General features: G+C 59.7%; 2 protein-coding genes across 3 annotated transcripts; one reads left to right on the top strand and one right to left on the bottom strand.

Annotated features, from left to right (window-relative positions):
* The first annotated feature begins 3,749 nt into the window (after positions 1-3,749).
* On the top strand, positions 3,750-8,595 carry HGH1 (HGH1 cochaperone). 2 transcript variants are annotated; one of them, XM_032803536.2, is made up of 7 exons: positions 3,750-3,807; positions 5,302-5,852; positions 6,206-6,306; positions 6,750-6,848; positions 7,107-7,198; positions 7,602-7,724; positions 8,059-8,595. In XM_032803536.2, the coding sequence occupies exons 1-7, from the start codon at positions 3,802-3,804 to the stop codon at positions 8,227-8,229; spliced, it is 1,143 nt and encodes a 380-aa protein (XP_032659427.1). In that variant the 5' UTR covers positions 3,750-3,801; the 3' UTR covers positions 8,230-8,595. The 2 variants fall into 2 exon arrangements, with proteins under 2 accessions (XP_032659427.1, XP_032659428.1); XM_032803537.2 differs by lacking the exon at positions 6,750-6,848.
* A 2,028-nt stretch (positions 8,596-10,623) lies between these two features.
* Positions 10,624-18,088, bottom strand: LOC116838389 (testis-specific serine/threonine-protein kinase 5-like). The gene is made up of 8 exons (XM_032803526.1): positions 17,885-18,088; positions 16,747-16,854; positions 15,844-16,046; positions 14,940-14,995; positions 12,665-12,797; positions 12,091-12,206; positions 11,495-11,674; positions 10,624-11,081 (listed from the first exon to the last, which is right to left on the bottom strand). Exons 1-8 carry the CDS (start codon positions 18,086-18,088, stop codon positions 10,624-10,626), a joined length of 1,458 nt encoding a protein of 485 aa, XP_032659417.1.
* Positions 18,089-22,063: the final 3,975 nt, after the last annotated feature.

The raw sequence follows: 22,063 nt of genomic DNA, 5'->3' as shown, positions 1-22,063 counted from the left end.
GGGTACCGACTTGATTACAGTCTTAATTGCAGAACACTTCTAGAGCCCTTTTTAAATATTGGCGTTACATTAAACATTCCAGTCATTGGGTACCCAAAGACCAATTTAAGGACATGGAGTTCCAAATCTTAGGCTACATAAATTCCGCACTTCACCATTTGTGTTCTTTCAGAACTCTTGGTGCTCCCTCCTCCCGGTTCGGTGACTTGTTATGTTAAGTTTATCAATTAATCCAATCTCCCATGTAGTGACATTCAATCTGTGACATTCTAAGATTTTCAACCTTACAAGCCGCCTGATTTGGGATTCCCTAACTCCTCAGCATGAAACTGAGCAAAGAATCTATTTAGTTTCTCCGCAAACTTATCGCTTAAGCGCTTCCTTTTGTGATTTCGAATCATCAGGGGCCCACTGGTTGTTTTAGCAGGTTCTGCTTTCTGATGTACTTAAAAAAACTTTTGTTATTATCTTGGAGTTTTTGGCTAGCTGTTCTTCAACTATCTCTTTGGTTTTATATTCACTTTTGCCACTTAAGTTGCAGTGTTTGTGCTCCTTTCTATTTGCCTTCCTAGGATTTGACTTCATTTTAAAGAAGTCTTTTTATCTCCACTTTCTTTTTACCTGGTAGTTTAAGCGCGGTTGATCTCTTTTGTTTTTTCTGTGTTTCTTAATTTGGGTATACGTTGAATTGGGCTCTTATTATAGTGTCTTTTAAAAACGCCATGCAATCTGCCGGGATTTCCTTAGATCATGTACCATTTAACTTTTGTTACAACCGTCCATCATTTTTTATAGTTCCCCCTTCTTGAAATTCTCAATGCCACCATGTTGGGTTGCTGAGGTGTTGCTTCCCAAAGATGTTGAATGCTTTGTATCATGTCTCTTCTTCCGTGGTCCTGCTAAATATTCGGACCGCTCCTGCCCTTCCACTGGATAAATGTGCTCTGTCCCCTTGTGGGTTACTGTATTCAGCGCTCCATGAGCGTATTAGCTATCGGAAATTTATCTCTGGCATTCTTCCTGAAGTGAAAGGTTCCACTTATTATATTGGGTTTTAATTTTAATAGCCTCTCTCATTTCCTTATCATTTTTCAGCACTTTTCTTTCTAGTCGCCGTGGGCGATATAGATCCCTAAAGTTATATTCTATTAGGCATGAATTCATAATCCAAGGAATTCTATGGAAATGATGGTTCCGCTTAAAAGATTTTTTTAACGTGCTCTCTGATGCCGCCTTTCCAGCCCTAAACATTGCCTCTTTTGCTATGCCTTATGCACCCCTCAGCGATGCTGTATAGTGCCAGCCTCGCGCCAGGAGGCATGCGATGCTTATGATGTCTTACGCGATTCTATCTGTGGTACCTTGGATGATTGGGTCGCCCTGTCTTGCTCCCGCAGTCCACCAGGTCTGGTCTCGTGGCGTGATCGCCTCATAGTAGATACTCCACATGATTTCTTTGACTGACACCGGGCACGTGCATGACTATAGTCACATCTTCATTGTCGAGACTCAGTAGCCTGCGCAGCTGCTCTGGGACGTTATTTGGTGTCCAAGGCCCTTGTTCAACTAAAGGCGTGAAAGGGGCAGAGGATGGGTCCCCTGTCCTCCCTCCGATACGTGCGCTATCGTTCCTCGCAGTTCGAGACAGAAGCTGAGTTTGACTGGCGCACACTGATGGCACCCTGGTGGTATTGGCCGGCCGAGCAGGACATCAGGCCGGACGGCAGCTGGCTGTCTCTGAGCCTCTGGCCCACAGGTTGCTAGCGCGATAACTCTGCCCCTGTTCAAGCAGTGATGGAAGATATATACATAGTCAATTGCCTCAGAATTCTCTCACTGGAGCCAGCATGGACTTAGAGCAATCGCAACGGGATGACTACCCTGCCTCGAGCTGATCGAGGTAGAAATTAGCAGTAGTCTGATTAATCTATAGCATACCGTGTCACTAGGAATCATCCTCTGATGCAAGATGCGATCTTGGACAGGCAGGGGTATGAACTGGGCGTAGCCTGTGAATTCTCGGACATGCAGGCCGCTCTGCTGATGTGATGAGTACAGAGCTGTGCGCTTGGGCAATCCCGTGGTCACCGCCCGTCGGTGCTCTGGCTGGTAGAGGTTAAAGGGTAGGCGGTGGTTTGATAGTACCAGCTACCGAACCACTGGTGCGTGTGCTTCAGGCAGCCGGGCAGGAGTATCGGGCTCCAATCCGCGGGGCGGTACTTATATGGCATACCGCTTCTGGCGAGGGGTGGCGGGGCTGATGATGTCAGCTCGCGGGCGCGCTCGAGACCCCGGCGCTGGAACGCGGCAGGGTCCATGGGCGGGGGCGCAAGAGAACAATAGCCCGCGTGTCCGGCTGAAACTGGGGGGTACAGGAACGAGAGCGATATAAGGAGTTTACCTCTGGCTTGCGCATTAGCCTCCTTCGCTCAGGTCCACGTCGAGAGAAGAACTGGGCAGAGGTTCGGTGCGCGTTGCCTAGGCCCACGTTACTATTACACTGCTTTCACCCCTGGCTGATCGATGTTTGTCCAAGCTACTGCTTTCGTCCGCCGTGATATTTTAGTGAGACGGGGCGCAAGACCTCGCGGCGCTGACGGCAGGGTATGGGCGGGGCGCAAGACCTCGCAAGGCGAGCGGGCGGAGGGTCTGAAGCTGGGGCGCACTAGGGAGACTCCGCCGGAAGCCGCTGAGGTGGCAGGTTATGAGCTGGCGCTGGACCTCATGGGGCTGGCAGGCAACGGGGCACGAGCTGAAGAGCACCGGCGAGGGCATGCCGAATTTGGCGCTAGGACCCCGCGGGGCGCCGGTGGGCAGGGTAATGGTCCAATGGGCGCTAGGCCTCGTCGCTCGGTCTTGATATGCGGGCAGGATATGCGGCGCGGGCGCTGAGGACCCCGCGGTGCGCCGGGCGCCGTTAACATGCTAATGTAAAATATCATCAACCTGGAACCTTGCCCGGTGGGGTCGACGCGGGGCGGCTCTAAGACCCCGTCGTGGCACCACGGTTACTCGGACGAGTCTGGGCGCTAGGCCCCCGCGGGCGCGGCGAGCTGGGCAGGTATGTTGGAGCGCTAGGACCCCGCGGGTGCTAGGGGCGCGGTGGGCGGGGCAGACTAGACCCCGCGGGGGCGCTGAGCGTCGCATGGTATGACGGAGGCGCCTAGGGAGCCCGGGGGCGCCGCAGGATATGGGCGGGCCGACTCCCGCGCGGGCGCCGGGCGGGCGGGGGTCGAGCGGGGCGCTAGGAAATCGAAACCGAGCGCGAGGAGCCCGGTCGGGGGCGGGGCTCTGAGGGGCCGTGCGCGGTGCACGGTGCGGGGACTCAGACTTGGCATGCGCAGAAGCAGCCCCGTGTGACTACAACCCCCAGAATCCCCTTCGCCTCTACTCGGTCCGCAGCGCCGCCGATTGGGCCGTATCCTCCGGGACCTCCCCTCTTCCCCGCCCCCCTGGACAACCGCAGCCACCGATTGGCCAGAGAGCGTGTCAATCCGGCTGGGAGGGGGCGAGGAGCGGAGCGGACCCCGTGCCCGCGGAGAGACGCACGTGGCGGCGAGGAGGCTGCGGCTGGAGGGCGCCGGGGACAGGCAAGTGGGGGCCCCGCCTGGGGATCGCGCCGGCCCCTGGGTGACAGCAGCGGGGCCAAGGAGCCCGGACTCCTGGGTCCCATTGGCGGCCCGGCCCCGCCCCGTGCCCAGCTGCCCCGGGCCGGGCGCAGGAGCCGAGCCGAGCCGAGCCAGGCCAGGTGCACGCGGGGGACGGGCCGCTCTTGTGGGGACCTTTCCTGGCTCAGACACGATGTGGGTGAGTCCTCGCTCCCGCTCCCCTTACCCAGGGGCCGCCTGCCCCCCAGGGCTCCCCCTGTACATGGCAGAGTCCTCGTAACCCCAGCGAGGCCGGGCCCAGCATTCCTGGGGCTCGAACCCCAACCGTGTCATGGGCACTCAGGGCAGGGGCCAGGGTGTCCCCACTCCGGGGTGCTCTCTGCGCTGGGCGCTTCCCTGACCCACTGACCATTGCATCCAGCTCACAGCAAGGAGAGTTTATTAAACAGCAGCCAATGCAAACAAAAATGAGGCAGGTTAAAGGAAAACCCGTCACCCCGCTCTGTGGCACCGGGATATCACAGCGTCTCTGGGGTGTCAGGGCAGTTGGCAGGCTGATCCTCACGTGTCCTGGGCCTTGGCTCTGCTGCAAGGATGCTGCGGGTCGGACACGTGGGGCTTGTCTACACTGACACTTTACAGCGTGTGAAAAAACTCACCTCTGAGCGCAGCAAGTCATAGCACTGTAAAGCGTCAGTGTAAACAGTGCCCCGGGGCTGCGGGCTGTGCCCCTCGTGGAGGTGGGGTTTTTACGGGAGAGGCAGCATAGACAGTGCCCCGGGGCTGCGGGCTGCGCCCCTCGTGGAGGTGGGGTTTTTAGAGCGCCGGGAGAGGCAGCGTAGACAGTGCCCCGGGGCTGCGGGCTGCGCCCCTCGTGGAGGTGGGGTTTTTAGAGCGCCGGAGGGGCAGCAATAGAACATGCCCCCGGTGCTGCGGGCTGTGCCCCTGCGTGGAGGTGGGTTTTTAGAGCGCGGAGAGGCAGTGTAGACAGTGCTCCGGTGCTGCGCTGTGACCACACAAGCTGTGTGAAAGCTCTGCTGCGGCAGCACTTTAGCGTTGCCAGTGTAGACTAGCCCATGCTCTGGTGGCAGTCACAAGCCCTCAGGCTCTAAGTGGCAGGACCCTTCTTTCTCCCATTGGGGTTATGATCCCGCCCCTCCCTCCCCGAAAGTCTGACCTGCAGGTCTCTTGGATGGGGAGACCCCCTGTGCTGGTCTTGCTGCCCAGGATCCCCCCTCGCTCTCCCGAGCTGCTCACTGCACCCGGATCTGGACTGCTCCAGCCCCAGCACTGCCACTGCTCCGCCTCCAGCTCCCTGGGCTCAGCTCTGCTCCCAGCATGGATCTGGTTCTCTTGGGTCCCGCTGGCTGCCCGGCTCTGCTCCCAGCTCAGCTCAGGTTCCTGCTCGCTCCTTAGCTCACTTGCTTCGCTGTGGCCCAGGCAATTCCAGCTCACAGGGAAGATGGGACCCCATGCCTCATTACCCTGCCCACCCTGACCTGGAGCACTGGCCTCTCCCCATTGCCCCTGGGGACTGTCAGTCTCAGGGTCCTGGTTTCTCATCCACCCTTCCCCTTTCTTTTGGTACTGGGGAGCTAGCAAGAAACACCCCCCCCCCCCCACACACACACACTGATTTTTGGTGAGGGGCCGAGAGTCCCCTCACTCACCTGACAGGTCCCTTTGTCTGCAGGGCGGCACCTCCTGTCTCAGCATGGACGAGGAGCAGGCCAGAGAGCTGCTGGGATTCCTCCGCCTGGACACCCGGCCTGATCTAAAGGGCCAGGCCACAGGCTACGTCCTGGGGCTAACGGGCAGTGCTGAGGGGCAGATGCTGCTGGCAGGCAGGCCGGATTTCCTGGAGGCTCTGCTGCTGCTGACGGGTGACTGCTCCTTGGCCGTGGTGAAGGACAGTTACCACTCGCTCATCAACCTGTCTGTGGCCGTGGCCACCCACAGGGTCCTGGCCAAGGAGCTGCCAGTGCTGCTGCATCGCCTGCTGGACCCGGGCTACGCCTTCACCGACCAGGTCTGCACCCTTCTCTCCAACCTGTCCCGGGAGGAGGGCACCTGCCGCCAGGTTTTCCAGGCCATGCAGGAGGAGGGGCTGGAGCTGGCCCAGGTTGTGGAGGTGTTCTGCACGGAGGGCTACAACAAGAAGGCAGCTCTGCACTACCTGGGCCCCCTGCTCTCCAATCTGACTCAGCTGCCAGAGACCCGGGAGTTCCTGCTGGACAGATCCAGGTGGGTGCTGGTGCTCTCAGAACTGGCCTGTGAGCTGGGAACGTGGCAGCGGGCGGGGGGGTGCGTGGGCTCAGGGATGCCCCAGGTCACACTGTTAGTCTGTTGGTGGAATGGAGAGACAAGGCTGGGGGGAGGTCGTATCTTCTGCCGGCAGGACGCTCTGCGTAGCTCGGAAGTGGGTCTCTCCGCCCCCCAACAGGAGCAGGCCCAGTCGAAGACACTCCCTCCCCCACCTTGTCTCTAATGTCCTGGGACTGACACGGCTGCATCACTGCAATGCCCATCTCCAGCAGTGCCCCAGGGCGTGCACACGCCAGGTGCCCATCTCTCACAAGTGCCCCTCCTCTGCCCAGGTGCGTGGTGCAGAGGCTGCTGCCCTACACACAGTACAAGGCCTCCACTGTCCGCCGAGGGGGGGTGATCGGGACACTCAGGAACTGCTGCTTCGAGTACAGTAAGTGTTTTGGATGTGGGAGGGTACTTGGTGCCCCTCGCCCCTGGGATCCTGCTGGCTTCAGTGCCTTGGCTGAGCCCTGAGTGGACTTGCTAGTATCAGCTGGTTCCTGAAGCAGCCTGTGCCTTAGAGCTCAGGGCGCTAACCCCCCCCAGCCCCCAACCCCCCGGCGGGACCTCTGGCTTCCCCGGCTCCCCTGCACAACTCAGAACCCAGTCAGGGCTTGCATGTCCCTTCCCTCCCCAGAGGAGCTGGTGGGGTGCGTTGTGCTTTTGCTTGGTAGCGCCCCGTGTGGCCCATGAAGTTTCCTGTCTGGCTCTGGCCGGGCAGTCTAGTGGGCTCGCTGCAGGCCCTGATGGGTACACTCCCCCTGTTACTCCCCATCTCCTGGTGATTTCTGACCCCTCTTCTAATCCCAGCCTGTGTGGGGTGTCTGTTCCCAGAGTACCATTGGTGGCTGCTAGGCCCCGAGGTGGACCTGCTGCCCTTCCTCCTGCTGCCGTTGGCGGGCCCTGAGGAGTTCCCTGAAGCGGAAATGGAAAGTGAGGAGGGGGGACGCTGGGAGGGGGCTTTGGGAACTTGTGTTTCGGGGGAGGGATGGGGTATCTAGCAATGGCAGAGTTGTGCAGCCGGGAACACAGAATTCAATTGGTTTCTGCTCTCATTTCCCCTCTGCTGGGGGGTGGTAAAGTGAGGGGTGGGCAGGGGGCCTCTGCCGTTTTCTGGAAGGAGCCTGTAGATCTGTGTGCCCTGTGAAATCCCCTGCCCTGTTCTAATGCCCCTGCCTGGCTCTGCCCCAGGGCTACCCGTGGACCTGCAGTACCTGCCACCGGACAAGCAGCGGGAGAAGGACCCCGACATCCGGAAGATGCTGCTGGAGGCAGTCATGCTGGTGGGTCCCTCCCTGTGCAGCTGTAGAACACTGGGGGAGGGGGCACGGGCCAGGATGCAGGGGATAAGGCGGCTGGGGCAGAGAGGGTTGCTTTGCAGATACCCCCTTTCCTGCAGCAGGGCCCCTCCACACCCCTTCCCACCTGCTGCTGCCCCCTATCCATGCGACCCTCCCTGCTCTCAGGATCCCCAGCCCCACTTACGCTGGAGGGTTAGAACCCCTGCTGTTGCGGGGCAGGAGCTGGCCACTCTCTGATGGGGCTAGGAAAGGGCTTCCCCACAACTGCCCACCGTGGGTGTGCCTGGTCTCCCTCTGAAACAGCTGGGGCTGGCCGGGCCCACGCTGGCTGTGGCTGGGTCTGATCCGTGGCCTGACCCCTCCCCCTGGCTTGCTTCCCACGCAGCTCACAGCCACCAAGGCCGGCCGGCAGCTGGTGAAGGAGAAGGGCACCTACCTGGTCGTGCGGGAGCTGCACCGCTGGGAGACGGAGCCCGATGTCCAGGCTGCCTGTGAGAAGCTGATCCAGGTAGGGGCAGAGGCCCATCGTGTCCATGTGGCTCGGCATCTGGCGGGCTGGGGGCCTGGGCAATTGGGCCCCTTCGGGGTCCTTGGGGCCCCCCCTCTCTATTAAACCCCAGGGTGGGGTCCGGTCTCTGCCGGGCAAATGCAGACAAGCGAGGGTTCGATGCTGCTGCATGGTGGTGCAGTTGTTGCATTGCACAGCGAGTTCAGGGGGCACCGCGTCGGGAGCTGGAGAAGAAGGGGGGTCAGTGCAGGTAGGGAGCAGGGCGCTGCTGGCCAGTCCCGGCCACTCAATGGCTTGTTTCCCTTCTGAAGTCCTGCTGCTGTGCCCGGAGCAGGTGCTGATTGGGGATGAGCCAGAGCCCGGGATGGAGAACCTGCTGGAGGTGAAGATCCCCAAGGACGTGGAGGAGCAACTGCAGCACCTGGATCGGGAGGAGGAGCGGCAGCAGGAGACGCAGGGCAAGGGGCCTGGGATGCAGATGGGACCTTCGGGGCTGTCGAGGTGACTTGCTGACCTGCTTGCCCTGCCCCAGCAGTGGGGGGGGTGTGCTCGGACTCTGTCCAGCCGAGGGCTGCGACCTGCCAGCCATCGTGGGAGCCGTACCGAATGGAACCGGATGCAGCCACCCTTGCCCTTAATCCAGAGGCGAGGTCTGTAGAGACGGCAGCTCCCAGCGCAGCCTGGCAGCTCTGGAGCAGCCAGAGGGGACTGGGACTGGTAGCTCCTCCCCTGGAGGTTCCTTGCTTCGCTCCAGCCCACATCAGTTGCCACTGCCTGATCAAGGCGAGGAGCAACTGGGGGCCAGGGTTCCCCCTTGCACAGTGCAGCAGTGCTGGCAAAGAGGAGCTGCTCAGCAGGGTGGGGCTGGGGCTGGGGTTGGGGCTGGGGCCGGGGCACAGTGGGAGGTGATAGTGCGCCCTGGCTGTGGGGCTGCCCCTGCAGTCTGCGTGGCAGCAGGCGGCTGCCTGCGCTGTAGCCTGAGATTCTCACCTGCACCCAGCACTGTGCCAGCCCCCCATCCACATGCTGAGCTGGTGTCTGCACAGGTGAACCTGGCCTGGTGTCTCTGGGATGCTGATTCCAGCCCTGCCTGGGCACGAGCTGTGTCTCTAGCGAGGGGGAGATGAACGCTGAGCCCCCGGAACAGCAGTAACCTGCTATTTAACTCCAGACTGGGGGAGGCTGGGGAGGCAGAGCTGGGGCTGGAGGGCAGGAGCTGGCAGTGGCTTCAGGCTGGGTCCTGTTCTTAACTGCTAAATACACTTGAGAGGCCGGACGCCCCAACTACCCCATGTGTGTTGTCTCCTGCCTGGAAGACCCTGGCACAGCGGCTCTGTGTCCCCCAGCATCCGAGCATGGCCCTGGGGCCTGCAGGTGGCTGGCTGGAAGTTGGCGCTGCCTTAAGCCTGCCCCTGAGGTTGGGGGGTGCAAAGGGACATGAACCGCCCCATCTCGCTCCAGCCTCAAGTGCATCTTGGGCAGCATAGGTGGGTGGCGCCCGGCTCAGCTGTCTGGCCTGTGAATGGGCAGAACTGTGGGACTCCCCCGGGTCCCCCTAAGTCTGGCCAGGCCCAGTGTGTCACTGCTCCTGTCTCGGTGCTGGCAGGGCCTGTGCCGCCCTCTGGGACCTTCTCCCTCTGCCCCAGCAGGGTGTTTTTCTCATCTCCAGAGTCTTGTTCCAGGGGGCCTGTCACCAAGGGGTCCGGGTCCTGTGGCTGGGTTCCTCTCCCTTCATTCCCAAGTTCTCACCCCCTCTGCCCAACAGATATGGCCTGAGCTGCTCCCTGCGCAGACTGTGGGGCCAGCAGGGGAGGGTGGCTGGAGAAGAAGGTCCCAGAGGGGACAGCAGGAGAGAGGCTGTGCGTGGCCATGGCTGGGAGAGGCTCGGGGGAGCAGACGGTCCTGTGCGAGAGCCGGGGGTGCGTAGGGGGAGGAGGAGTTGGGCCCATGGGAGAGCCGGGGGAGTGTAGGGGAGAGAGGAGTCGGGCCCCTGGGAGAGGCGGGGGGCGCGAGGGAGCGAGGAGTCGGGCCCCTGGGAGAGGGGGGCGCGGAGGGGAGCGAGGAGTCGGGCCCCTGGGAGAGGCGGGGGGCGCGGAGGGGAGCGAGGAGTCGGGCCCCTGGAGAGGCGGGGGGGCGCGGGGGAGCGAGGAGTCGGGCCCCTGGGAGAGGCGGGGGGGCGCGGAGGGGAGCGAGGAGTCGGGCCCCTGGGAGAGGCGGGGGGGGCGCGGGAGGGGAGCGAGAGTCGCGCCCCTGGGAGAGGCGGGGGGGCGCGGGGAGCGAGGAGTCGGGCCCCTGGAGAGGCGGGGGGGCGAAGAGTGGGCCCCTGGAGAGGCGGAGGGCGAGGAGCGGCCCCTGGGAGAGGCGGGGGGGCGCGGAGGGGAGCGAAGAGTCGGGCCCCTGGGAGAGGCGGAGGACGGATCTGCGGGGGGCGCGGAGGGGAGCGAAGAGTCGGGCCCCTGGAGAGGCGGGAGGGGCGCGAGGGGAGCGAAGAGTCGGGCCCCTGGGAGAGCGGAGCTTCCTACCTGGTCCCCATCGCGCTTTATTTTCTCATCTCTTATGCTCGCCGCAATTATATTACCTAATCTTAACTGTATTTGTTCGCACCTGCCAGATTTACAGAAGCGTTAGCATGGGGCCGGGCGGGGGAGGGAGCGAAGGAGTCGGGCCCCTGGGAGAGGTGGGGGGGGCGCGGAGGGGAGCGAAGAGTCGGGCCTGCGGGAAACGGGTCTGAGATACGCGGGGGGGGTACGGGGCGTAGAGGGAGGCCGGTGAGGGACAGCTGAGAGCCCTCGACTGAATAACATTTAATAGTGGGGGCTGCATCCATCCGAACGGGGTTTGTTTCTGTCGGGGTAGGGCCAAGCAGGGGTGTCTCCAGCTGGCCCTGGGCGAGGCCCCTCTAGTTTGTGATGGGCTCCGGCGGGGGCTTCCGGATCATGGACGTGGAGTGGAGGGAGATGACCGGCTTGGAGGAGCCGCTGCCCAGTGCTTCAGCCACAGCGGGGCTCTTCTCGCCCAGCCGCTGGCTGGCCATGTAGGCGCTGGCTGAGGTGGCCGAGCCGGGCTTGCGGAAGTTGGGGAGGTGGTGGAAGGGCCGGAGGCCGGAGAGCAGGCAGGGCCGGTACAGGGAGAATTGGGGGGGGCGCTCAGCCTGGCACGGTGATGGCAGCTGAAGGAGGCAGCCAGCAGAGATCAGCTCGGGGGCCTTGGCTTCCATTTCGGCTCGGCCGGGGAAGGCGTCCTTTGCAGAGGAGGCGCGAGGGCCTGCGGCGGCTTTGGGTCCCTTGCCAGCTCCCTCGGGAGGCTTGGCCGAGCTCTCCAGGTCTGGCAGCAAAGAGACGGAGCCTCCACTCTCGCCTGCAAAGGAAGCGGCAGGGATAGAGGGGCCGCGAGGTCCTGCGGGGCGCTCGGGGAAGGGTGAGGGTCGGTGTCACATTCCCCTGGCTGTGGGGCTATGTCCTATGGGATACTCCTGGTGCTGCTAGCTGAGGAGCTGTTCAGGGGGGTGGCTCTTTTCTTTGGGGCAGGGACACTGCTGGGCAGCAGTGCTCAGTTCAGATGTGGGGCTGGGGTGCTGCCGGCTTCTGGACGGGGGAGCTGAGCCCCCAAGGCAGCAACTCCTGGCCTGGGGCTCCTTGGCTCGTCCTGGAGCCAGGCCTGGCACTGGCAAGGCTGCTCCCTGCCCTGCTCAGCACAGCACTCCCCACCCGTGCCCCTCAGCTGTGGGACTGCCCGCTGAAGGCAGACCTGGGGGCATGTCGCGCTCCTACCTTGGGCGGACGGCTTCTCCAGGGCTGGGCTGAGCTCCGGGGGCCTGCCCGTGGCGTTCAGCGCCTGGTGGAAGATGGCCGAGGTGGCAGGCAGCATCCAGCAGTGCGTGGCCACCTGCTGCAAGCCTAGCCGGGCCCCAGGCTTCAGCTGCAGCAGGCCTTGGATCAGGTTCTGGCACTCTGGCACAAAGAGAGGGGCTGGAGCCTGACGGCCGGGCCTGCCCCACACATTGGCAGGGCGGCTGATCCGCCACCCTCCCGCCTGGCTCCCAGAGTGGGGCAGGGTCACTGGTGCCGCTGCCTGGCTTTCCCCTCCCTGCTCCCCAGGCCCTGTTTTGGTGTGAGGAGGGGCTGGAGTTGGCCTGGGGCAGGGCTTGTGGGGGGCGGCCCTCACTCCTCAGCGCAAAGCAGGAGCCATGGGGCAAAGGGGGAGCCAGCCCATTCCCTGCTCCAGCTCCGGCTGATTCTCAAAGCCTGACGCTTCGCTTCCGCTCCTGCCCCAGGGTGGCCTCAACCCTGCCTGGCTGCTCGGAGACCCCACTCAGAGGCAGCAGGGCTTGCAGCTCTCCATGGGCAGTGCAGGGCGTGGGGGTTACCTGGGGAGATGGGCTGCCGGAAGGAGAGGCCCTGTTTTATCATTTGGATCATCTTGTGAGGCTGGCGCTCTTTGAAGGGCAGCTTCCCGGTCACCATGGCGTACAGGATCACACCGCTGCGGAAGGAGGCCGGGGGTCAAAGGGGCTGGTACCAGGCCCAGCATCCCCAGAGACAGGGCATGGGCTGCATGGCCCACGGCCGCTCCCAGCACCTGGTACTCATGGGGCAGGCTGCCCCGTAGCATAGTGGGGAGCATGGCGTGGGCCCCTGTCTGGGCCCATCTGCAGAGGACAGCAGCTACGGAGCATTACAGCAGCTCCCGCTGTTCGTTCTGGAGCGCCCTGTTCAAACCCCAGGGTGTTGGCCATCCGGAAAGCCCTGGTGCTCTCACCCCCCTGCAGGCAGCTTGCTCGACCCTCACTACACACTGCTAATGGGCCCCATGATGCAGCCGGCTCCGCCCAGCCCTTCTATGGTACTCGCAGTGCCCAGGAAGTGACCAACTCCTCCCTGCTCCGGGCGCTCCTGCTTCCCGCCGGCCATGTCCCTCCCTGCAGGAGACGTGGCGCTCACAGGCTCCACAGGTCAGCCAGCTCGCCGTTGTACTTCTTGCTCATGAGGATTTCGGGGGCCGTGTAGGCCACAGAGCCGCAGAACGTGCTCATCAGGGAATTCTTCAAGGAGTAGCAGTTGGCAAACCCAAAATCTGTAATGCAACGACCCCCTGGTGAGATACCTGCTCAGTGCTCCATGGCCTGGCCTCTGTAGCGATGGGAGCTGAGGGGGATGTGGCCTTTCTCTCTCCCACCCACTGCCAACTGACCAAGTCAGCAGTCTGGCCCCGGAGTCCAGTGCTCTCACACAGCTTTGCCCATGCCATGCCTCCAGCCTGAGCTGGCCAGGCTTGGTGCTCTGGGAGACAGGCCCCCAAACTCAGATTCTGCAATGACCTAATGGCTGATTTGAATCCAGTTGAAGGACAACAGGCCTATCACCCTCTCTTGGGCCCAGACCCTCAAAGGTATTTAGGCACCTAACTTGCATTGATTTCAGAGGCACCCAATAAAGCTGCACTCAAGAGGAGCAGGTGCCTCGAGGGATTGGTCCTGGGCACCAGAGCCTTTCACTTCTTTGGTGACTGGTTGGAACCCAGCCCAGACTGGCAGTGAGGAAAAGGCCCTGCTGGCTGCTCAGTGGTCCAGTGAAATGAGTTCAGTCCCGTTGGTAGCCGCTGGTGCCAGCCTCCACCTTCAGTGGTGGTCTCGGAGGGGAGGCTAGGAGCTGACTGGGCCTGGAGCCTGGACTCCCCTTGTGGGAGACCATGACTTTACAGTCCAATGGAGCCATGAAACTGTCAGCTGGGAGGAGGAGGGAGGCACATGAGTGTAGGAAACAGACCCTTCCCCAGAGGTGGGCCTAGACTTGACCTGCCTGCCAAAGAAACGACCCGGAGCCGCACGGCCCTAGAGCAAAATGCAAAATTCACGATGTGACAGCTTCCCTGCCCAAGTGCTGCCCTGGCTGACCCTGCACTGAGGTGGGTAGAACCAGTTCCCAGACAAGGCGGGCAGTGTACCCCCAGAGCTCAGCGGGGTACTCAAGCTGGGGGCTACTTGAGTGGGGGCTGCTGGGCCATGTGACCGTGAAATGAGCATTAAAGGGATGCTGTCAATGGTCACTGAACAAATGACACCCCCAAATGGCAGGTCGCTCACCTAAGAACATAGAATGTGGGTCACACTTGCGGGATGGGGCTGTGTCCTGGAAGCAGCGACAGTGACTAGGACTCAGGGATCATGGTTGGGAACCAACTGAACATGAGCTCCCAGTGCAACGCTGTCTCTGAGAGCGGGAACGTGGTCCTTGGGTGGCTGAGCAGGAGAAGGACTGAGAGCGAGGAGGGGTGTTAGCTCTGCGTACCGCAGACTTTGACAAACTAGGAAGGGCTCAGAGGAGAGCTACAAGGATGAGTCGAGGGCTGGAAAACCAGCCTGAGTGAGTGCGCGTGAAGGAGCTCAGTCTACTGAGTACATCCCCGAGAAGGTTAGGTGGTGAGCACAGCCCATGGGTTCCTACGAGGGGAAGCGATTTCTAGAGCAGACCTCTCTTTAATCTCGCAGGCAGAGGCAGGACCCAGTTTAATGGCGAGAAGATGAATCAAGACATTCAGACTAGAAATGAGGAGCACTGGGATGATATCAACCGCTGGATTGTTGTGGGGAACATTACTTGGGGTCTAGATTATGACTTGGGAGATTGCTCTAGCTCCTGCGGAAGCTATGGGCTGGATGCAGAGATCACCAGGGGAGGGTCTTTGGCCAGTGTTACACAAGGCTAGCTCTGTAGGGGCCGTTTTGTCTGTGAAACCTGAAATCGAATCAGTTAAGACCCTGAGTTCAAAGCAGTTTGAGGTTCCTTGCAGTCCCCGGCTGATTTCTGTGGCTTTGCAACAAGGTCCTAGTTCTCCCACGTTTGTGTCTCCCTGTTGTGGTGGGAGAGCGGCTCACACCCACGAAGAGTGATGCTGGCTCTGCACCGAAAGCTGACAAATAAATGCATGAAGGAGACAAACTGAAATGAGGGAGCAAGAGAACATGGCTGTCCCTGGTGAAACCTCGGCAGGTAGGTGCTGAATGGAAGCTGGCTTCCCGTTTGGAGCTGGGCTCTGCCCGGCGTCACAAGCAAAATCACCTCGTAAAAAGTAACCTAAATGCAATGGTTCCTCTTCCTTCTGCGCTGAGCACCCAGGCTGAGCCCCCCAGCATGGAGCACTGAGCAGCTCAGGGACGCCTAGCCAGGGCTGGCAGAAGGGAAAAAATTCCTGCCCCTCAAAATGGGCAGTGCTCACCTGTCAGCTTAATGAAGCCTCGCTCATCCAGCAGGATATTCTCACATTTCAGGTCTCTGCACGGAATACAAAGCAGGACCACCGATGTCACTGGGTGGTGAGATCCCCTGTCCCACACAGGCTTGGCCCTGCCCCGGTGAGCATGCAATATATATCCCTGCCAATAGCCTGCTGGGGTCAGGTACCCAGCCACGCTAAGTGTGCACAGCTGAGGTGGGCAGGAAGGTGACTCTATCAGCCCTGATCCTGGGGCCATTGGGGGATTAAATGGCCCTAGCAATAACTTAGAGCAGCCTAAGGGCTGAACTAAGTTACGCTGCCTGGAGTGGTCCCAGAGTGGCTGCTTCACAGTATGAAGCACTGTGTGCTCCAGGCCTGCTCCCTCTTGCACCTGGTGTGGCCCCCCACTCCCAATGGGGTCCCCACGCAGGGAGGGGGCATATGGTGTGAAAGTGACTATGGTAGCTTCATACCTGCTGAGGTTCCCTGGGGAGGGGGCAGGCAGGGACTCGGTGGGGCCATGAGCTGGCCAGGGGCCCTGCGCAGCAATGTTTACAGTCTCTGGGGTTTTTAATGATGTTTGTGCTGGAGTGTCCCCAGCCCATGGGACAGTAATGCTGAGCAGGACAAGGCAGGGGCTAAGGAGCCAGCCTGTCCTAGACCCTGGAGCACCAGCTGGATGGAGCTCTGCAGCCCCCTCAGCACCCGAGCTATATGGGACAGGATGTGAACTCTATGGGGAGGCCCCATGCTCCAGAGGCCAGAGCAAGGGGATGAGCACTGGGACTCCTGGGTTCTCCAGATGCGGGCGGGAGGTGATGAACTCCAGGCACCTTCCAGTCAAACTGCCACCGCAGCCTTTGGCATGGCCCCTGGGGGCTTGGGCTCCAGCAGCCCCTCCCACCTGTGCACGATGCCCACGTTGTGGCAGTGTGCCACAGCACTGACGATCTGCCGGAACAGCCTTCGGGCCTCCTCCTCCTCCAGCCCGGGGCACTCCCTGCGGTCGGAGGTGGCGTTGATGTGCTCCAGCAGGTCGCCGCGGGAGGCCAGCTCCAGCACGAGGTAGGTGCGCCTGTTGTTCCTGTACATCTCATAGAGCTGGATCTGCCAAGGCGACAGGGCCATGAGAGACGTGCCTGTTCCTGGACAGAGCCCCTGCAGCTGCGTGGGGCAGCATCTCTCCAGAGCTCGGGAGCTGCCACACCAATGCCCCCAGGGCAACGTGACAGGATTCCCTGGAGGCCAGACAATCCAGTCCCATCCAGAGGGTGCTGTCAGCCCAGGAGGCTGGGTCAGGGAATAGCACCGGGTCTCCAGCAGGGCAGCGTAAAGCCCTGGCTCGTAGACAGCCAGGTAGGCTTGATTAGCGACAGCCCAGGCCTGGGAACCAGACCCAGGTCTCCTGCAAGGAGCTGCGAGAAGCGAGGCCCCAGGCTACCCATGGAGGATGCATCGCCTGGGTTTGTGCTTTAAGGGAGGCCCCAGAACCTGAGAGGAGCTGGGAGAAGAAGAGATGCAGTGGCTGAGCCCCTAGGCTGAGATTTCCAAGCCTGACTGGGGGTTAGGAGACGCAACTCCACAATTAATTCCACTAGGGGTTGCGTGTCTAAACCCCATCGCCTGGACTGGCCTTTGTCCACTTGAAACTGAGAATCGCCGCAGGCTGCCCCCCACCCCTGCCCCGGAAGGCCGATTAGCATCCCTGGCATGTGGCCTTTGCCTAGTGCAGTTTGGTGCCCGCTGGTAGGCACAAGAAAAGGCCGAGGTAGCGGGGGTAGGGAAGGGGGAAGCAGCTGGGACTCACCACATTGATGTGCTTGTAGGTTGCATTAAGGGAGTAGATTTCTCTCGGGAGGAATTTTCTGGAATATTCCAAGGGGGCTTTGGCTGTGGATATGATCTTTATGGCCACCTGGGAGAGGAGAGGGCGGCTGCTGAGTTGCACGCAGGAGAATGGGAAGCCGAGCCTGACTCCACCTGGCTGGTCCAGCGGCCGTGCGGGCATGCCTAACGGAGACGCTGACGGGCGCAGCAGAGGGGCAGGCTGGAGGGAGGACTGGTGGGGGTGACTGGATGTATGGCACCACGTAGAGTGAAATATCTTCTGTCTGAGCCAGCAGCAGCAGGCGAGTCTGGGAAACCCAAGTGAAGGGGAGGCAGGGGGCTGTCTGGGTGTCTCTTCAGCACATTACTTGGGAATGAGTGTCTGTGTGTCCTCTGACTCTTAGCAAATGAATGGGAGAATTCAGAACACAACCACAGCCAGAGATGTGGCCGGGGGACCACAGCGAACCCCACCATGAGTACAATCCCACGGGCAACTTTCTGCACAGAAAGAGAACAACCCATCCAGGGTAAAATCCTGACCAGGAAGCATGAGGCTTGCCAACACCAGCCCCACCAGCACGTCCGGCGCAGCGAGCGCCAGGGCTTGGAATAGGAAGTGGGACTCGGCCCAGCTCAGAGAGCTAATATTTGGGGCTGGGATTTGCCCAGGGCATCCAGGGGACTCAAGTCTCCCAGCTGCTGTTCCAGGCACCAGACTCCCTTTGGCTTCTTTGAGCCTAAGAAACAGACGGAACTACCTAGATACATGCCACCCATCACCTGGCCAACTTGGCGTGTAAGTGATACCCCCGGCTTCCCAGGGGCTTGCTCCCTGCATGGCTTTGCCAATATCCCACCCTCCAAAGCACAGCACCCCTTGCTCTCCAGGACCCAGGTTTCTCCTGAGCAACCAGACTGGCTGGTCACATCCCATGGATCAGTGCCCCCAAACTCGCTGCACCGCTGAGCTGAGACCAGGCCTGGAGTGGTGCCTTATCCTGCAGAGCCCCCAAGGGTATAGTATGCTCAGTGACTTAGCTCCTTTTCATGCTGGTTCCCTGGCATTTCCCCTTCAGCTTTCCCAGCCTTGTGCCCCCAGGCCCTGCAGTCCTCACCATGGAATGCCGCTTGCTCCGAAGGTCTGAGGCCAGCTTGTAGTTCTGTCTTAGCTTCTCTTGGGTGGCGTAGCCCAGGTAGACTTTGGAGAAGGCCCCAGAGCCAATCTTCCTGGAGGAGAGGAGGTAGCCATTCTCCTTGCTATCACGCACCTGTTCCATGAAAGTCTTCTTGTCCACCTCTCGCTTAGCGCAGCTTTTCATGGCGCCCAATGGGCATTCTTGGCTCCACCCAGGCTCATGAAAGAAAGGGCAGAAGAGTGATCCTGCTGGGGCGGGTGTGGAGACGGTGATTGCACTGGGGCTGGAGGGAACACCACAGGGACCAGAGTCCAAATATGACCATTAGCTCCCCAGGAGGGTGAAGGACAAAGGAGAAACACAAAGCACTGGGGTCTCCTAGCGCATTGCCCTTCCCATCTTTCAGTTTGGCCCCCGAGGGCTCAGTGGTGCAGGGCAAGGCCACAGGATGGAGAAGTGTCCACAGAGATGGGAGAAGGATGAGTGTTCTAGAGGCAGCATTCTAGAACTGAAGTGTAACAAGCTGGTTTAGAACGCTGCCCTGGCTCCAGAGCACCGTGTCCCTTCTAGAGCAATCGTCACTCCTGGGGAGGGGGTCTGGAGATGGATAGAAATCCCTCCCGCACAGAAATGCAGCCACCTCTGTGCTGGAGCCCTGCAGCCAGGTGGGGGATTGGCACAACAGGGGAAGGGAAGGGATACTTTGGTCAAGAACTCCAGAATGAATCGCAGGGGATTTTTAATATCTACATAAAGCCCTCACCTCAGGGAGTTCACACAGGAATGCGCATGGAACTGAATGTACCTGCGACCAGGGAGATTAAGGCAAACCTGATGCTTAAACCATTCATCACTCAGTGAGAAGCATATGGAAGGAGCACAGGGCTAGGACCCAGGGTACCCCTTAGCTGGCCAAAGGACAACTAGTAGAGTTTGTTACTTCTATTTCCGGGTCTCTTATAGACTTGATCTGTGGCCTTGGGCAAGTCCCTGCCTCCATTTCTGCCTCAAATTCCCCATCTGCACTTAGCCTGCATCACAGGGCTGTGAGAATTAATTCGTTTGCAAAGTGCCTGGGCTGGATTTCCACCAGTCACCAGGAGGTGGAGAGCTCCGGGCTTCCACGCCATGGAGAAACCTTAAATACTTTGCTCCTGTGCCTATAAGCCTGTCGCATAGGAGTTGACCATAACCCAAAATAACACAATGGGCCTGGATGAGCAAATGAACTAACTGGCTACACTGGCCATCCAAGGGCTAGTTCTGAAATAACTCGGGAGCAAGCGTCAGGGATTTATCCCCAAGCAACCTGTGGACACATGCGGGAGGGAACTGAGGATTTCCTGTTGCACAAATATCAACATGGTGGCTCCCCTAGGCACTTTGAAATCTGGAAGACAAACACAAAGGCAAGAAGCACTTGGAGACCTGGGAGAAGGAAACAGATCTATTTATTTCGACTCTTTTTACCCTGAGTGTCTCGTCAATGTTCAGGGCCCCGGGCCAGGATGTTCCAGTTGGAAGTAGAAATTGGTGCAGTCCAGTATTTTCTTCAATGCAGTCTTGTTTCTTAACCAGGACTATGCAAAGCCCTGCTCCCCTGAGTGCAGGAGGAAGCCAGAACAAGAGGAGCCATTCCTAGGCTCTCTCGCCAGCTTTTGCCAAGGTCACGCTGTTCCCACAGGCTGCTGCTCAGCGTTCTTGCTTTCTGCCTCTCTCTCTGTTCTTGCCTGGTCTCTGTTTCTGTGTCTTCAGTCACACATGCACCTGGTCACAATCAGGCATGATGGGCGTGCCCTAAAAGTGTGGGGGCCACTGGTGCCCGAACCTTGGCTCCACACCCCATGCCGCCCCTTCCCCCAAGACCTCACCCCCTCTTACATCTCTCTGCCCCGCATCGCTCGTCCTTATGGCCTATAAAAAGTGATGGGACCATGGCCCCCTGACCCCCCCGTTCCAGCACCCCATGTCACACTACCCACTGGACTCCCCTGCCCGCATGGTGCCAGTTTCTGGACAGACTCAAAAAGGCCTGTGTTAGATGTGGCCCCTTAGCCCCCCCTCCCAGGTATTTGAAATGAAGGGCACATTCACACATCTGTTCGAATGAGGTTTTAACTCAACCCCTAACAAGGTTTTACTCAGCTCATCCAGTCTCCATTGCCCTTGTTACATTTTCAGACAAGCACCTTTGTGCTTTCTCCTGTGCTGCCCTTCACACTTGGGAGGGTCGCCCCGTAAACAGCCGCAAAAGTACCTCATTATCTTACTTCAACCCCCACCCCCCGAAAACTCCCCTTTGCCATGGAGTTTACAGGAAGCTGGAGGGTGGCTCGGCTGCTGGTGCGCTCAGCCACTGCCTGCCAGGCTGACCGACATCAGCTCAGTGTTTCCTCGTGCTCCCCCTGGGTCACACTGTACCCAGCCGTTGTCTCTTGTCTTATCCTTCCATTGAAGCTCTTTGGGGCAGGGACTGTCCTTTTGTTCTGTATTTGTCCATCCCTGGGTCTCCGAGGTGCTATCGGAATACAGAGCCTAGTTATTCACAATAATACCAGCTGTCATCTTCTTCGTGGGGTCACCTTGGGTTCTGGGGCCTTACAGAGGACGTGGATCTTTGCCCTTCTCAGAAGCAAGCGTCCGTTAACCTCCTGACAGTGGGGACAGACAAGAATGCAATAGGGTTCCTCCATCTCCAGTGTGGGTCCGGGAGCCCACCCGTGGGGAGACGGCTGCTCCACCGCTCAGTGAGAGGGGATGTCTCCTCTGTGCAGTGAGGGGAAGGCTATCTGGGTTTCTCCAGCAGGTGGCACAGACCCATTTCTCTCCCCTATTTGTAACGAGGCTTCTGTGCATCCCCCCAGACTCTCAGTTTTATTGCAGTATTTCCCAGCCCTGTCGTTCCTGTAGTGCTGGACCAGGCAGGATACAAATGCAGTTGGGATTTCTCTCTTCTTCCTCCCATCCTCCCGCTCAGGAGCTGCTCAAGACCCAAACAAACTGATGGCAAGAAATGGGAGCTAGTGAAGGAGCATCTCCTTGCAGCTGTGTGGTGAGTGAGAACTGTCCCTTACCTCTGTCCTCTGTCCCAGTACACAGCCAAGCTGCTGTTCTCTATGCTGCGGGGTTGGCCAGGCAGCGGTCAATGGGACTTGATTTAGTTGGGATAACAAAAAGTTCACCAAGAGTCAGTGATGGGGAAACCAGAACACAACATTACAGGTAATGTGCAGGTTACTAACCAGTAGTAACCCAGTCGGGATGGAGAACACTGGTAATGTTCCAGTTCGGGCGCTTGTCCCTCTGGATGCTCACAGGAGGTGCTGGTGCTGTCTCCCCCTTTCTTTCACAGTCAGGGAGCATGCTCACAGGGAGGAGGGTTTGCAGCGGGCTGCTGTGCAGGGGACAGTGAGTGTCACGAGCATCTCAGCGAGGGGCTGCATGTGCTCTGGTGGGTAGAATCTGGGTGGACACTGTGATTAACTAGAAATGTTCTTGATGTTTTCTCTGAATACTGTGTTGGTGCCTCAGTGACCCCTAGGCAGTTCTTAAGTATCTGGCAGAGCAAAGGGCCAGTGCCCCTAAATGCCGGGCACTCTGTCTCCTAGCAACTGATGGCCTGGGCCCCTCCTCTGCAAAGGTGCCAACTGAAGGTGTTGGAGACAAAGGGATCAGGTGACCTCCTGGCCCGGGAAAGGAGCTGAGCAGAGGAGGGGTGGTTAGTCTGGACTGCTGGAGAGAGTACTGCAGACCTGCGGTCTGGCTCCTGACCCCCAGCAATGACCGGCAGGGTCCAGTCACTTTACTACAATTCTGTTTTAACCTGTTCTGCATCGAATAAACCTCTGTGTTACATGGCTGGCTGAGAGCCTCTGACTTCCCCAGGACCCCGCTGGGGCGGACTCGCTGTGGGGAGTGCACGGAGGGGTAGAGGATGCTGAATGCTCCAAGGAGAGACCCAGGAGGTGAAGCCGTGTGAGCTTCTTGCCCTGAAGACAGTCTGCTCCAAGGGAGAGGAGGCTCCCCAAAGTCCTGCCTGGCTTTGTGGGGAGCAGTTCCAAAGCAGCACTTGGGGACTCCATGACAGACACCACATGTGATGGCCAACATTTTAAAGTGACTTGGGGGGTCCAAACTGAGACTCCTTAAAAGGGTTTG

Source organism: Chelonoidis abingdonii, chromosome 2 (genome assembly GCF_003597395.2).
Source record: "Chelonoidis abingdonii isolate Lonesome George chromosome 2, CheloAbing_2.0, whole genome shotgun sequence".
Lineage (NCBI taxonomy): Eukaryota > Metazoa > Chordata > Testudines > Testudinidae > Chelonoidis > Chelonoidis abingdonii.
This window is presented reverse-complemented; position numbering and strand designations above follow the sequence as displayed.

Coding starts and splice junctions, on each gene's coding strand:
- HGH1 (XM_032803536.2), top strand. Junction 7,199..7,601: donor TGCTGGAGGCAGTCATGCTG/GTGGGTCCCTCC, acceptor CTTCCCACGCAG/CTCACAGCCACCAAGGCCGG. Junction 7,725..8,058: donor CCTGTGAGAAGCTGATCCAG/GTAGGGGCAGAG, acceptor TGCCCGGAGCAG/GTGCTGATTGGGGATGAGCC.
- LOC116838389 (XM_032803526.1), bottom strand. CDS start 18,088: ATGAAAAGCTGCGCTAAGCGAGAGGTGGACAAGAAGACTTTCATGGAA. Junction 14,996..15,843: donor AACGTGGGCATCGTGCACAG/GTGGGAGGGGCT, acceptor TATTCCGTGCAG/AGACCTGAAATGTGAGAATA. Junction 11,082..11,494: donor GGAGAAGCCGTCCGCCCAAG/GTAGGAGCGCGA, acceptor CTTCCTTTGCAG/GCGAGAGTGGAGGCTCCGTC.